At 46.2% G+C, this 16,840-nt stretch overlaps 1 protein-coding gene across 2 annotated transcripts in view; it reads right to left on the bottom strand.

Annotated features, from left to right (window-relative positions):
* Window positions 1-16,177, bottom strand: part of LOC119972334 (cathelicidin-1-like) — a 35,376-nt gene extending 19,199 nt beyond the window's left edge. Inside the window, exon 1 of one of the 2 annotated variants that reach the window (XM_038808862.1) lies at window positions 15,913-16,177. In XM_038808862.1, coding sequence (XP_038664790.1) covers window positions 15,913-16,089 — 177 coding nt within the window. In that variant the 5' untranslated portion in view covers window positions 16,090-16,177. The remainder of the gene's footprint in view (window positions 1-15,912) is intronic. The other variant, XM_038808861.1, reaches the window with a different exon arrangement.
* Between the last annotated feature and the right edge of the window lie 663 nt (window positions 16,178-16,840).

Genomic DNA, 16,840 nt, shown 5'->3' with positions numbered 1-16,840 from the left:
ATTACCTTAGGGTTGATCACGCACCCTTCTAAAGCCTCTTATCGCGGGGGCACTTTTAGACAAAAGCAAGAATCATGATGATGCCAAAACCTCTTCTGTAGCTATAACTGTAGGGGCTACACACCCTCCCTTAAAGCACTAGTCCCTGACTATGACTAGTGACGATAACTGTAGGGGTCACACTCCCTCCTTTAAGACACTAGTCCCTGACTGTGCCTGTGCCTATAGCTGTAGGTGTCACACTCCCTCCCTTAAACGGGTTCGCCGGACTGACCTGGATTTCATAGGAGCGTCCCTGAGCGCTGACAGCGGGGCTGAATCGCGGACGGTACAGCGGAGGGGAATACCAAAGTGGCAAAAATTTTACTCACAATGGTGGCCCAAATCCTCCTTCGCTCCCGAACTCGATCAGTCGCTTATGCCGCCAGTCTCAGTGGAGACTCTTTGAAATCCCACCGCTGCCACCAAAATGTGAATGCGTCTCTAATTCACTTGTCTCTCAGTCCGGAAGAAACGGTCTCGAACACGTCCGTACTTCAGAATATTCTTTATTGCAACCGGGGCAGCCCTCTAGGTATTCCAAAGAACCACCTCGGAGAGTGCCAAAGTATTGCTCAAAACATCCTTTCTTTATATGTTTTTTTAAGAGGGCTGTCCCTTACATTCACTTGAGCTCGCCCCCAATACAAAGCATAAACTTGTTTTTGCCATAGTTTCGATACATGATTTTACAGACTTTAAAGTTATCTATTGGCACATGAGTATATAGCAGTCTTAGCATAAACAGCAGGTGTTTAGCCACAGTAGCAGCGGCTCCCACATTTCATATTCCGTCATCCAGCCATCTTCCTTGTTTCTCAAGGCTATTCAGCTTACAGTCATGAGTCGGCTCACGAATTCAATAACAACTCCCCTATTTGTAATTTTCCACTAATGTGTCCCATTGATTCTGGCTTGTTCTAGCAATTAACCCTTGCTTCACATTCTCAGATACAGGTGCTGCCGTCTCGGTGGTGCCACACCATGAGTTTGACTGAATCCGACACAGGGTGTGTAGATTGTCGTTGGCTGATTCGGCCGCCCACCTCACCATTTGTACCGGGGAGCGTTTGTCTGTTGTGGGCTCCACGCTCACCTCATGGGTGCCAATCTTTGAGCCTTCCCCTCATTGTAGTGTAAGGAGACAGCCGCAACCTTCTCGGTCTGGATTTCCTGCATTTTCTGCCCAACTGGCAACGTATCCTCAAGGTGGAAATGGGTGGCTTATATGTTGTGCTGCAGAAATTCCCCAACGTTTTTGTGCCCGGCCTTGGAAAAACGAAAGGGGCCGTGATGAAAATCCAGGTGGATCCGGCAGATCCCCCATGTCCACTCTCATCTCGCCTCTGGCATTCAGCTCTTTTGCCCATGTTTGAAGCAAGGATATAATGAGGTTAGGAGCTGAGTGACCCTGGCGGAACCCAAACTGAGCATCCATGAGCAGGTTATTGCTGCGTAAGTGCCGCTTGATAGCACTGTTCATAACTCCTTCCATCACTTTGCTGATGATGGAGAATAGACTGACGGGGCAATAATTGGCTGGTTTGGATTTGCCCCATTTCTTGTATACAGGGCCCACCTGGGCGATTTTCCACATTGCCGGGTAGATGACAGTGTTGTAGCTGCACTGGAACAGCTTGGCTAGGGGTGTGGCAAGTTCAGGAGAAAAAATCTTCAGTACTATTGCCAGAATATTGTCAGGGCACACAGCCTTTGCAGAATCCAGTGCCTTCAGCCGTTTCTTGATTTCATATGGAGTGAATCGTATTGACTGACTGAAGACTGACGGTGCTATGTCTTTTCGTCCAACGTCATTTCGTCCAACGACACTTCGTCCACGTCTTTTGGTCCAACGTCTTTTTGTCCGCCCGTCTTTTGGTCCAACGTCACTTCGTCCAATTATCCAATTACAAATAGTTTAATTTAGTTTTTCAATGTTACTGCTCAAGGATCCTCTCCACCTATTTCGCCTCTTGAAGTTGAGTTCTGCATTTGTGCTGCTTGATCTCCAGACATTATTAAGATAAGCTGCAGGATATTCACCCATGTATGCTCCAGCGTGATGAGAGCCATTGTATCTGATGGAATATTTGATCATTTCAGACCTGTAATGTCAGAACCCACTGTCAACCAGAGGTTTTAATCACTCGACGAAAATCGAGTTTAAACCTGCTTCTTTCAGAACTGCACTCATTGTCTAAATCCAATTAGACTCCCACTTATATCTGTGTCTGTCGGAATTGTAGAATATCAAATCATCTTGTCCTCTCCCCATTATTCTCTCTCGGGTACAGTTCTGGAAATCTAACTTTTAGGGAATTTCGGGAATTTACAATTTACATCAATTTTAAGTAATTTCGGGAATTTTAAGTAATTAGTAAACTTTTAGATTTTATAACTGCATTTTTAGATTTTTTAACTTTTTAACTGCATTTTTCAACTTGCATTTTACTTGCATTTTATCAATTACTTGCATTTTAGCAATTAAATTCACTTGCTGTATTGTACTTGCATTTTATCAATTAAATGGTTTTATACGGAGTTAATTTGTAATTGGATAATTGGACGAAGTGACGTTGGACCAAAAGACGGCCGGACAAAAAGACGTTGGACCAAAAGACGTGGACGAAGTGTCGTTGGACGAAGTGACGTCGGACGAAAAGACGCGACACGAAGACTGACATGTGTGATGCTGGTGACCTCCGGAGAAGACCGAGATGGATCATCCACTCGTGACTGGATGTGGCAGGACTGCAGAGCTTATATCTGATGAATTTGTTGTGGAATTGCTCAGCTCTGTCTATTACTTGTTACTTATGCTGTTTGGCAGATATGTAATCCTGTATTGTAGCTTTACCATGTTGACACCTCAATTTTCGGTATGCCTGGTGTTGATTCTGGCCTGCCTTCCTGTACTCTTCATTGATCCCATGATCGATCCCATGAATTGGTAGTAATGGTAGGTGGGGGATATGCCGTGCCATGAGGTTGCAGATTGTGGTTGAGTACAATTCTGCTGCTGCTGCTGAATGCCCAGAGCACCTCTGTTTCTAGATCTGTTTGAAGTCTATCCCATTTAGCACAGCGGTAGTGCCAAACAACACGATGGAGGGTATCCTCAATGTGAAGACGGGACTTTGTCTCCACAAGGACTGTGCGGTGGTCACTTCAACTGATACTGTCATGGACAGATGCAGGCAGATTGGTGAAGATGAGATCAAGTATATTTTTCCCTCTTGTTGGTTCCCTCACCACCTGCTGCAGTCCCAGTCTAGCAGTTGTGTCCTTTAGGACCCGGCCAGCTCGGTCTGTGGTGTTACTACCGAGCGACTCTTGGTGATGGACATTGAAGTCCCCCACCCAGATCATATTCTGTGCCCTTACTACCCTCAATGCATCCTACAAGTGGTGTTAAACATGGAGGAGTACTGATTCATCAGCTGATGGTGGCCGATACATGGTGATCAGCAGAAGGGTTCCTTCGCCAATGTTTAACTGAAGCCATGAGGCCTCATGGGGTCCAGGGTCGATGTTGAGAAATGGCAACTCCCTCCTGACTGTATACCACTGTGTCGACACCTCTGCTGGGTCTGTCCTGCCGTTGAGACAGGCCATTCCCAGGAATGGTGATAGTGATGTCTGGGACATTCTCTGTAAGGTATGATTCTCTGAGTATGATTATGTCAGGCTGTTGCTTGGATAGTCTGTGAGGCAGCTCTCTTAACTTTGTCACAAGCCCCCAGATGTTAGTAAGGAGGACTTTGCAGGGTCAACAAGGCTGGGTTTTCCATTGTCGTTTCCGGTGCCTGGGTTGATGCTGGGTGGTCCGTCCTGTTTCATTCCTTTTTTGTGTTTTCCTTGCAGTTGAATACAACTGAGTAGCTTACTAGGTCATTTCAGAGGGCATTTAAGAATCAACCACATTGCTGTGAGTCTGGAGTCATATGTAGGCCAGACCAAGTAAGGATGGCAGATTTCCTTCCCGAAAGGACATTAGTGAACCAGATGGGTTTTTAAGGCAATCAATTCATGGGCATCATTTTATTTTGATTCAGAATATTTCGTTAAGTTTAAATTTCACCATTGCCGCAGTGGGATTTGAACCCCGGTCCCCAAATCATTATCCTCGATCTCTGAATTACTAATCCAGTGGCAATATGACTACGCCACTGCCGCCTCCTCCCCATTCAATGTGAAGGAGGTGGTATATTTAGGGTACGAGGTTGACCGGAATGGCCTCCAACCCGTCGCCGAAAAAGTCCAGGCAATTAAAAGGCCTTGCACCGTGATATGATGGAGCTTCATGCTTTCTTGGGCCTGATAAATTATTATAGCTGTTTTATACCAGATTTGGTGACAATTCTGGCCCCCTTCACTTTCTTCTGCAGAAAGGCTGATCCTGGGTTTGGGGCGATGACCAGGAGGCTGCTTTTCATTTGGTGAAGTGGACATTGGTTTTGTGCAGAGTACTGACTCATTTGATTCGTATGCATATCTGTATGTAACTGTATATAATTGCACCAATGTATACAACTGTATATAACAGTACCAATGTATATAGCTGATGATCAATGCATGTAGTGATAGTTATGACCTCCTGCCGGTAGGTGGAACCAGACACACATGCAGCCATTTATATATATCGAATGACGGACAAAATGCAGGCAGTTGGTAGCAGGTCGGACAACAGGACAGTCGGCTCTCACCTTAGCTCTACATAACTTAAATATAATTGCACATAGGTTTGTTGGTTACCTGTTGGTTACGTGTTAAGAATAAATGCTTGGTATAACCATACACTCATGTTCTATGCGTGTTTTCATCATCATGGAAGCCATAGAACACAACAGGCAGAGAGTAACTATGCGCATAGAGAGAAAGAAGGTCTGGCAGTCATGTTCCAAGTCAAACGTTTTCATTAATACATTTACAGCCGCCATGTTTTCATAATTTTGGATCATAAGCCACTGCTTGGACTGTTTTGCGAGGGTAAGGCAGTGCCACCGATTATGCCAGCCCAGATCCAGAGATGGGCTCTACTTTTGGCTGTGTGCCAGTATTCTTTCAAACATTGTCCGGGCACATAGATAGCGAATGCCGACACGTTGAGTCGTCTCCCCTTGCCTGTGGTGTCGGTGGCTCCTCCCACCCAACGCCAAGGAAAGGCTGTCCTAAACTTCATGGACTCTCTGCCCATAACAGCTGCTTGCATCCAAGAGTGGGCACAGTATGATCTGGTGCTAGCTAAGGTGCAAAATGTTTTTTTGCCCGGTGGACCACACTGATACCTTCCAGTGGAGTTAGAAATAGAAATAGAGAAATACAGCACAGAACAGGCCCTTCGGCCCACGATGTTGTGCCGAACTTTTGTCCGAGGTTAATCATAGAATTTTGGACACTAAGGGCAATTTATCATGGCCAATCCACCCAACCTGCACATCTTTGGACTGTGGGAGGAAACCGGAGTACACGGAGGAAACCCACGCACACACGGGGAGGATGTGCAGACTCCACACAGACAGTGACCCAAGTCGAAATCGAACTTGGGACCCTGGAGCTGTGAAGCAATTGTGCTATCCACAATGTTACCAAGCTGCCCTTAAGAATAAATTAATCTACCCTCCATTATTCTACCCTAATCCATGTACCTATCCAATAGCCGCTTGAAGGTCACTAACGTTTCCGACTCAACAGGCAGTGCAGTCCATGCCCCCACTACTCTCTGGGTAAAAAACCTACCTCTGACATCCACCCTATATCTTCCACCATTTACCTTAAATTTATGTCCCCTTGTAATGGTTTGTCCCACCCGGGAAAAAAGTCTCTGACTGTCTACTCTATCTATTCCCCTGATCATCTTATAAACCTCTATCAAGTCGCCCCACATCCTTCTCCGTTCTAATGAGAAAAGGCCGAGCACCCTCAACCTTTCCTCGTAAGACCTACTCTCCATTCCAGGCAACATCCTGGTAAATCTCCTTTACTCCTTTTCCAAAGCTTCCACATCCTTCCTAAAATGAGGTGACCAGAACTGCACACAGTACTCCAAACGTGGCCTGACCAAGGTTTTGTACAGCTGCATCATCACCTCATGGCTCTTAAATTCAATCCCTCTGCTAATGAACGCTAGCACACCATAGGCCTTCTTCACAGCTCTATCCACTTGAGTGGCAACTTTCAAAGATCTATGAACATAGACCCCAAGATCTCTCTGCTCCTCTACATTGCCAAGAACCCTACCGTTAACCCTGTATTCCGCATTCATATTGGTCCATCCAAAATGGACAACCTCACACTTGTCAGGGTTAAAGTCCATCTGCCACTTCTCAGCCCAGTTCTGCATCCTATCTATGTCTCTTTGAAGCCGACAACAGCCCTCCTCACTATCCACAACTCCACCAATCTTCGTATCATCTGCAAATTTACTGACCCAGCCTTCAACTCCCTCATCCAAATCGTTAATGAAAATCACAAACAGCAGAGGACCCAGAACTGATCCCTGTGGTACGCCACTGGTAACTGGGCTCCAGGCTGAATATTTGCCATCCACCACCACTCTCTGTCTTCTATCGGTTAGCCAGTTCGTTATCCAACTGGCCAAATTTCCCACTATCCCATGCCTCCTTACGTTCTGCATAAGCCTACCATGGGGAACCTTATCAAATGCCTTACTAAAATCCATGTACACTACATCCACTGCTTTACATTCATCCACATGCCTGATCACCTCCTCAAAGAAGTCAATAAGACTTGTAAGGCAAGACCTACCCCTCACAAATCCATGCTGACTATCCCTAATCAAGCAGTGTCTTTCCAGATGCTCAGAAATCCTATTCCTCAGTACCCTTTCCATTACTTTGCCTAGCACCGAAGGAAGACTAACTGGCCTGTAATTCCCAGGGTTATCCCTATTCCCTTTTTTGAACAGGGGCACAACATTCACCACTCTCCAATCCTCTGGTACCACCCCTGTTGACAGCGAGGACGAAAAGATCATTGCCAACGGCTCTGCAATTTCATTTCTTGCTTCCCATAGAATCCTTGGATATATCCCGTCAGGCCCGGGGGACTTATCTATCCTCAAGTTTTTAACAATGCCCAACACATCTTCCTTCCTAACAAGTATCTCCTCGAGCTTACCAGTCTGTTTCACACTGTCCTCTCCAACAATATGGCCACTCTCGTTTGTAAATACTGAAGAAAAATACTTGTTCAAGACCTCTCCTATCTCTTCAGACTCAATACACAATCTCCCGCTACTGTCCTTGATCGGACCTACCCTCACTCTAGTCATTCTCATATTTCTCACATATGTGTAAAAGGCCTTGGGGTTTTCCTTGATCCTACCCACCAAAGATTTTTCATGCCATATCTTAGCTCTCCTAATCCCTTTCTTCAGTTCCCTCCTGGCTGTCTTGTATCCCTCCAGCACCCTGTCTGAACCTTGTTTCCTCAGCCTTACATAAGTCTCCTTTTTCCTCTTAACAAGACATTCAACCTCTCTTGTCAACCATGGTTCTCTCACTCGACCATCTCTTCCCTGCCTGACAGGGACATACATATCAAAAACACGCAGTACCTGTTCCTTGAACAAGTTCCACATTTCACTTGTGTCCTTCCCTGACAGCCTATGTTCCCAACTTATGCACTTCAATTCTTGTCTGACAGCATTGTATTACCCTTCCCCTAATTGTAAACCTTGCCCTGTTGCACGCACCTATCCCTCTCCATTACTAAAGTGAAAGTCACAGAATTGTGGTCACTACCTCCAAAATGCTCCCCCACTAACAAATCTATCACCTGCCCTGGTTCATTACCAAGTACCAAATCCAATATGGCCTCCCCTCTAGTCAGACAATCTACATACTGTGTTAGAAAAGCTTCCTGGACACACTGCACAAACACTACCCCATCCAAACAATTTGATCTAAAGAGTTTCCACTCAATGTTTGGGAAGTTGAAGTCACCCATGACTACTACCCTGTGACTTCTGCACCTTTCCAAAATCTGTTTCCCAATCTGTTCCTCCACATCTCTGCTGCTATTGGGGGGCCTATAAAATACTCCCAACAAGGTGACTGCTCCTTTCCTATTTCTGACTTCAGCCCATATTACCTCAGCAGGCAGAACCCCCTCGAACTGCCTTTCTGCAGCTGTTATACTATCTCTAATTAACAATGCCACCCCCCCCCCCCCCTCTTTTACCATCCTCCCTAATCTTGTTGAAACATCTATAACCGGGGACCTCCAACAACCATTTCTGCCACTCTTCTATCCAAGTTTCCGTGATGGCCACCACATCGTAGTCCCAAGTACTGATCCATGCCTTAAGTTCACCCACCTTATTCCTGATGCTTCTTGCATTGAAGTATACACACTTCAACCCATCTCCTTACCTGCAAGTACTCTTCTTTGTCAGTGTTACCTTCCCCACTGCATCACTACATGCTTTGGCGTCCTGAATATCGGCTTCCTTAGTTGCTGGACTACAAATCCGGTTCCCATTCCCCTGCCAAATTAGTTTAAACCCTCCCAAAGACTGCTAGAAAACCTCCCCCCCCCCAGGATATTGATGCCCCTCTGGTTCAGATGCAACCCGTCCTGCTTGTACAGGTCCCACCTTCCCCAGAATACGCTCCAATTATCCAAATACCTGAAGCCCTCCCTCCTACACCAGTCCTGCAGCCACGTGTTCAACTGCACTCTCTCCCTATTCCTAGCCTCCCTATCACGTGGCACCGGCAACAAACCAGAGATGACAACTCTGTCTGTCCTGGCCTTTAACTTCCAGCCTCACTCCCTAAACTCGTTTATTACATCCACACCCCTTTTCCTACCTACGTCATTGGTACCAATGTGCACCACGACTTCTGGCTGCTCGCCCTCCCCCTTCAGGATCCTGAAGATACGATCCGAGAGATCCCTGGCCCTGGCACCCGGGAGGCAACATACCTTCCGGAAGTTTCGCTCGCGACCACAGAATCTCCTATCTATTGCCCTAACCATTGAATCTCCTATTACTATTGCTTTTCTACGCTCCCCCCTTCCCTTCTGAGCCCCAGAGCCAGACTCAGTGCCAGAGACCTGGCCGCTAGGGCCTTCCCCCGGTAGGTCATCCCCCCCAACAGCATCCAAAACGGTATACTTGTTTTGAAGGGGAACGGCCATGAGGGATCCCTGCACTGTCTGCCTGTTAGTTTTCCTTTCCCTGACTGTAACCCAGCTACTCTTGTTCAGTACCTTGGGTGTGGCTACCTCCCTGTAACTCTTCTCGATAACCCCCTCTGCCGCCCGGATGATCCGAAGTTCATGCAGCTCCAGCTCCAGTTCCCTAACATGCTCTCTGAGGAGCTGGAGGTGGGTGCACTTCCCACAGGTATAGTCAGCGGGGACACCAGTGGTATCCCTCACCACCCACATCCTACAGGAGGAGCATGCAACTGCCCTAGCCTCCATCCCCTCTTACTTTACAGAATTAGCTTCCCCGTAGACCAACTGGACCTCCGCCCTCCGACTCTGCTTCCAGTCAGCTGTACTCTAAATTCCTGGCTCCCTTCACGCTCTTTGATAAATATAGGAAATGAAATGTAAGGAGCACCTTACTCCCTCCTCACCTAACTCCCTCAGTCACCAAACTCTCACTGTAGCACTCAAATGCAACCAGTTCAGCACTCCCTCAGTCACCAAACTCTCACTATAGCATTCAAATGCAACCAGTTCAGCACTCCCTCAGTCACCAAACTATCACTATAGCACTCAAATGCAACCAGTTCAGCACTCCCTCAGTCACCAAACTATCACTATAGCACTCAAATGCAACCAGTTCAGCACTCCCTCAGTCACCAAACTATCACTATAGCACTCAAATGCAACCAGTTCAGCACTCCAGTGCAAACAAAATCTGCACTGTAACTAGCTCAGATTTATACTGTGACTCTAGTCTCTGAAAACTGGCCTAATCCAATTAACTAATTAACAAGCTCCAGCTGCAAGTACCAACAAGTTGTTAACATGTACTAGATGCTGTGGTATGAAAAGGCAAGAGTTCAGCTCCTTTTTCACCAACACACCTTTAATGGTTCAAACTCACTCTCCACAGAACTCTACAGATCATCACCAGCGCCACAGTCCACCTGAAGCCCCTTTACATATCAGTGTCAATCATTGAACACTTAACATAAATGAGACAATCATTTAGTTGCAACTAAATTGCAACTAGTTGCAATGTCTCTTAACCCATTACTTAACAGTCTCCCCTTCCTTGGAGAAATAAAAAACAATTAGGTAAAAACAAAATTTCAAGAAACTAAAATTTCAAGAAACTAAAACACCCACCTGATTCCCCCTTTTTTTTAAGAAGAAAAAAAACATTCACAGAAACAGGCACCCTTCATTCACGATACCTAAAAGTTTCTGTGAACTAGCCCCTCTTTTCGTGAAACAGTCTGACAGTTGATAGCTACTGTCAACCCATTTAATTTTTGTTATTTCCCCTCTGTCCAACATCTGCTTTAAACTTGCGATGTCTATCCGTAACCTCTTTTCATTGACACATTTTGTAGAGTGTACATTTTCCCACAGTAATTTATTGTCAATGTGACAGTCAATAGATATATTACCTAAATCCTCTAATCCCAAAATTTCTGTCAATATCTGACTTGTATAAAAGGCCATATCCACCGCTTCCACTAAGCTTAATGTCTCAGCAGCCAAAGTGCTTTTGACCACTCTCCTTATTTTCTTTGTTTCCCACACAAGAGGGCAATATTTACCATTGTTCCCCAAAAGAAAAATTATAAAACCTCCTGCGCTTGAAACTCCATCACATAAATTTGCATAGGGCGCATCACTATAAACTATGAGTTTCAAATGCCTAGGATTACCTAAAACAGGGAACTTCAAAACACACTCCTGCATTTTTAGTTTGGCCAACACTTTATTTGCTCTTATTATGTCTTCCACTTTGGGATCATTCACCTTTGTACTCAACTCTAAAACATCAAAACTCACGTCTGGTCTAGTCTGTCTTCCTAACCAGTTCAGTTGCCCAATTAAACTTCGCAGTTGCTCTTTTTCTATCTTCGAAACCATTGCGTCTTTTTGTGAAACCCGGCCACAACTAATTGCTATTGGACTGATGCTTTCCAAGTAAGATTGCCGACGTAAAGTTGCCCCTAACTGAGTCTGTCCGATTTTTAAACCAATATATTTAAATGCACCGGAAGCCTGACTTCCAACCCTGAATTCTTTCCTCAAACCAGAGATTACAATAGCTTCAAAGTCACTAGTCTCACCCCACAAAAAATCATCGACATGCATCATAAAGATGCCAGCAAGATTTCCTTTATAGTGCCAGTAAAACATTGCAGGATCTGCTTTCAACTGGCAACAACCTAACTTTAACAAGACTGACCTCACCGAAAAGTACCACACTCTAGATGCATCATTTAATCCATATATACATTTGTTCAACTTCCAGAGTACCCCTTCTGTGTTAGCTGCTTCTTTAGGAGGACGGAGAAAAATGTCTCTCTGGAGCTGATGCCCCTGCAAAAAGGCAGCTTTTATATCTATAGATTTGCATTCCCATGCCTTCGTGGCTAATAGAGCCAAGAAGATCTTTAAAATAACCTTTCCTGCTGTAGGTGAATCAACCCTTAAGTCTTGATCGTCTAGGGTTTCCTTCAAATCCCCTTGCTACAAGACTGGCCTTTGCCTTATAAGTTCCATCTGGAAGAACCTTTTCTGTACAAATCCATCTGTGAGATAGAGCTTTTTGTCCCCTATCCGGTACTTCCGTGTATACCCCAAATTCACTCCAACTATGCAATTCTTGCTGTTTAGCATCTTTGATAACTTTTTCATCTAATTTATTTGAAGCCACCAAAATCTCACGTGCATGTGGGCTTCTACTTCTATTAGTATTTGTAGTCTTACTCCTGTTCCGAGATCTTGATAAACTACGTCCCCTTTCCTGCCTGGTATCTCGTTCTGTACTGCTACTGCTTGATCTTTCTCTTCTGTAGCGGGATGTCCTTTCAATAGTTCTCAACCTTTTCCTGCGAACCTGTTCACTATCCGATGTACTATCTGAACTGGCACTGCGTTTCTGTGCCCTCCATTTTTGAACTTTGTTTTCCCAATCCATTGTCTTAACTTCTTCCCCTGAATGCTGTACATTCAACCAATGTTTATACTTTCCAGTGGCCTTCCCTGCTCTACTAATAACAGTTGCATCCTTCCATTGACTAGACCCTTCAGGCAAATATGTCACTTTTGTACCAACCTTTGGCAGTTGCCCTTTCGGAAAAATGGCCTGATCTAATTTATCAGAAGTGTCGTGTTCCTCTACAGAAACCCTGTCTATATCAGTTAACTGGTCCTCATAGTTCTGTAACACATGCGTACCAAATGCTCTGGTTCCTCATCTTGTCTGTCTGCTCTGTTTAAATTTGAAAATTTGTAATCGGTACCCATTATCCTTGATGAATGTACCCTAACAGTTTGATTACCATGTTGCAAAATAAAGGTTTTGCTATCTATGCCTATGATCTTCCCTAGGCCTTTCCAATCATTAGAATTGTTTCTCTTATAGTATACCATTTCTCCTTGTTGAAAAACAGCATCTGGTGGCCGTACATTATGTCTTAAAGCTCTGCGAATTCTTTCAGAGACTTCTGCTTCCAAAAAAGCTTTTCTACTGCTATGTAACACGTTTAAATGTTCAGCAAAACCTGAGCTAATTGTAGTCCCTTCCCAAGCTGGAGGCTGGTCATCCAAAATGGAGGGAATTTTAGGATTTCTACCAAACACTAATTGATAAGGACTATAGCCCCTAACCATCTGCAATGAATTCTTTGCATGTACCGCCCATGCTAAAGCTGAATTTAGCATGCAGTTTGGTCAATCTCCCAAAATTTTACGAAGCGTGTCATCGATAACAGCATGATTTCTTTTGCAGACACCATTACTAAACGGGCTTTCAGCAGCCGTGTTCATAACTCTGATATTCATGTTTTCACACATATCCCTAAACTCATCATTAGCAAATTCTCCCCCATTGTCCGTAAAGAATTTTGCTGGTGGACCCATTCCTGTCCCGATCCATTTTTCCACAATTTTGTCCAAAATTACTCTCTTTTCTTTACTTTGTACAATCGTTGATTGACTAAATCTGGTAGCTAAATCTACAAAATGCAAACTAAATATATATAAAGATCCTAGCCATAAGAATAGAGGATTGCGTGCCGGGGGTCATTTATGAGGACTAGACGGGGTTTGTGAAGGGAAGGCAGTTGAATATGAACGTACGAAGGCTCCTCAACGTTATTATGATGCCGGCTGTGGAAGGGGAGGCGGAGATAGTGGTGGCATTAGATGCGGAGAAGGCCTTCGATAGGGTTGAGTGGAAGTATCTGTGGGAGGTGTTGGAGAGGTTTGGGTTTGGAGAGGGGTTTATCCGTTGGCTGAGGTTGCTCTATGAGGCCCCGATGGCGGGTGTAGCCACGAATAGGAGGAGGTCGGAGTACTTTTGGCTGTACGGGGATGAGACAGGGGTGCCCCCTGTCCCGCTTGCTCTTCGCGTTGGCGATTGAGCCCCTGGCCATGGCGTTGAGGGAGTCAGGGAACTGGAGGGACCTGGTGCGGGGTGGGGAGGAGCATCGAGTGTCACTTTATGCGGACGACCTGTTGCTGTATGTGGCGGACCCGGTGGGGGGGGGATGCCGGAGGTGATGAGGATTCTTAGTGAATTCGGGGGTTTTTGTCTGGGTATAAGCTGAACCTGGGCAAGAGCGCGTTGTTCGTGGTGCACCCGGGGGATCAGGAGGAGAGGATTGGTAGGCTCCCACTGAAGCAGGCCGGGAAGAGCTTCAGGTACCTCGGTGTCCAGGTGGCTGGGAGTTGGGGGGCCCTGCACAAGCTCAACCTCACAAAGTTGGTGGAGCTGATGGAGGAGGAGTTCAAGAGGTGGGATATGTTACCGCTGTCACTGGCGGGGAGGGTGCAGTCCGTTAAGATGACTGTGCTCCCGAGGTTTTTGTTCCTGGTCCAGTGCCTCCCCATCCATATCCCAAAGGCCTTTTTTAGGAGGGTCAACAGGAGTATTACGGGACTTGTGTGGGCGCATGGGACTCCGAGGGTGAGAAGAGTGTTCCTGGAACGGGGCAGGGATAGGGGGGGGCTGGCGTTGCCCAACCTCTGTGGGTACTATTGGGCTGCCGACGCAGCGATGGTGCATAAGTGGGTAATGGACGAGGAAGGGGCAGCATGGAAGAGGATGGAGGTGGCGTCATGTGTGGACACGAGCCTGGAGGCGCTGGTAACGGCACCATTGCCGCTCCCTCCAACGAGGTATACCACGAGCCCGGTGGTGGCGGCTACCCTCAAAATTTGGGCGCAATGGAGACGGCATAGGGGAGAAGTAGGGGGCTCGATGGAGGCCCCGATACAGGGGAACCATCGGTTTGTCCCAGGGAGCATTGTTGGCGGATTTCTGGGCTGGCACAGGGTAAGGGTTAGGAGGTTGAAGGACCTGTTTGTGGAGGGGAGGTTTGCGAGCTTGGGGGAGTTAGAGGGGAAGTTTGGGCTCCCCCGGGGAACATGTTTAGGTACATGCAGGTGAGGGCGTTTGCCAGGCGACAGGTGGAGGGGTTCCCCTTGCTGCCCCCACGTGGGGTGCGGGACAGGGTGCTCTCGGGGTTGTGGGTTGGAGGAGGGAGGATTTCGGACATATACCGGGTAATACAGGAGGCAGACGAGGCATCGGTGGAGGAACTGAAGGGTAAATGGGAAGAGGAGCTGGGTGAGGAGATTGAGGAGGGGACGTGGGCGGATGCCCTGGAGAGAGTGAATTCCTCCTCTTCCTGTGCGAGGCTTAGCCTCATACAGTTCAAGGTGCTGCATAGGGCCCACATGACTGGGAAGAGGATGAGTAGGTTTTTCGGGGGCGAGGACAGGTGTGCTAGGTGCTCGGGGAGCCCAGCGAACCACACCATATGTTTTGGGCGTGCCCAGCGCTGGGGGAGTTTTGGAAGGGGGTAGCAAGGACGGTGTCAAGGGTGGTGGATTCCAGGGTCAAGCCAGGCTGGGGACCCACAATTTTTGGAGTTGCAGTGGAGCCGGGAGTGCAGGAGGCGAAAGAGGCCGGTGTTCTGGCCTTTGCGTCCCTAGTAACCCGGCGGAGGATCTTGCTCCAATGGAAGGATGCGAGGCCCCCAAGCGTGGAGGCCTGGATCAATGATATGGCGGGGTTCATTAAATTGGAGAAGGTGAAATTTGCCCTGAGGGGATCAGTACAAGGGTTCTTTAGGCGGTGGCAGCCTTTCCTGGACTTCCTGGCGGAATGGTAGGGAAATAGGCCAGCACCAGCAGCAACCCGGGGGGGTGGGGGGGGTTTGGTTCGGTGGGAGGGAAAACTGTGTACATGGGTTTGTGGGATGTGGCGGGTGTTATCTCTTTCCCTTTTGTTGTTTGGGTGTTCTTTTGTTTTTTCTTTTGTTTGCAGCTGCTTTTGAAGTTGGGTGGGTGTTGTTCTTGGGTTTTTACCGCGGTTGTTTTGTTAATATTGTTGGGATGTTTATATTTTGTAAAAATCTTAATAAAAATTATTTTTTAAAAAACAAAAAATCCTGCCGACGTGAAACGAATCCCACAGCAAAGAATAATGAAAATCCTATCAGCTTTAAAAGAGGAAAAGGAGAATGAGAGAGAAGGAAAGAAGGAGAAAGAAGATGGCTAATCGGCAGACACAGGAAGGGGAATTTGGCTGGTCAAGAGGAGACGTACGTCAGGCATGTATAATCCAGGAAGTTATGATATTCTCCCAACAGAATGTCACAGTGAGATACCAATATTTTGACACCCACACAGTACCTGGTGTTTTGTTCTGATGATCCGAAGCAGCTTAAAGGCGTTGGGTGTTTCAAGGCCTCTGTTGTAATGAGCAACAGCAGCAGAAGCCACGTCTTTGCTGGTCACCGTTGAAACTGCAGCGCCAACAGTCAATGTAACTAATCCAACCAACAAAACAATCCTCTGCAAATGCTTCATCTTCCCCTGATGTGTTCACGAGTCGCAGAAAGGTATATACTCGAATCCACGGGAAGAGAAATGGTTTAACTCACAACTCTTTCAAACGTCAATGAAAATGGTTAATTATTAATATATCCGTTTTCATCCTGGAAGTTAGGTTGCGACACTTGTTTTTCTGAACTTCTGTGCCTGAAGTCAAATGTTATCAATTGGTCCACTATCATCATATTGTGTCCACAGAGGAGTCAACATGAGAAGCACCGAGAACTAAGTTATTTATTTACAAGAAGTTATTCATGCGAGAAAGACAGGTCCTGTTCGGGACTACTCTAGATCTGCTCCAACTTGGACTGAGCGTTTATACATTGTGTTCCTTGTTCCACCGATAGACACCAGCCTTCATACTCGCCCAGACTCACAGGGAGACTAACTGGTCCGAACCTGTAGGTCTTGGGTGGATTATAACTCATCAGCTACAATTGTTTTTCATTACATGAAGCGGATTCCCATGTCTGAAGCCTGGAGTAATATTCCAACAGAATGTGTGTTTAAATCTGACTGTAGTAGTTTGAGAATTTGACTTTAGTTGAAGAGAATCTGGAATTGAAAAACGATTATCAGCAAAAGTGACTGTGAAGCTGCCAGATTATCAGAAAACCAATACTGGTCCACTGATGTTCTTTAGAGAAAAGAATCTATTATCCATATGATCAAATGTCTTCACTACCCTGTCAAATGACCTAGCAAAGCACCCAGCTGTTTTAAACCA

This window comes from Scyliorhinus canicula, chromosome 10, assembly GCF_902713615.1.
Source record: "Scyliorhinus canicula chromosome 10, sScyCan1.1, whole genome shotgun sequence".
Taxonomy (NCBI): domain Eukaryota; kingdom Metazoa; phylum Chordata; class Chondrichthyes; order Carcharhiniformes; family Scyliorhinidae; genus Scyliorhinus; species Scyliorhinus canicula.
This window is presented reverse-complemented; position numbering and strand designations above follow the sequence as displayed.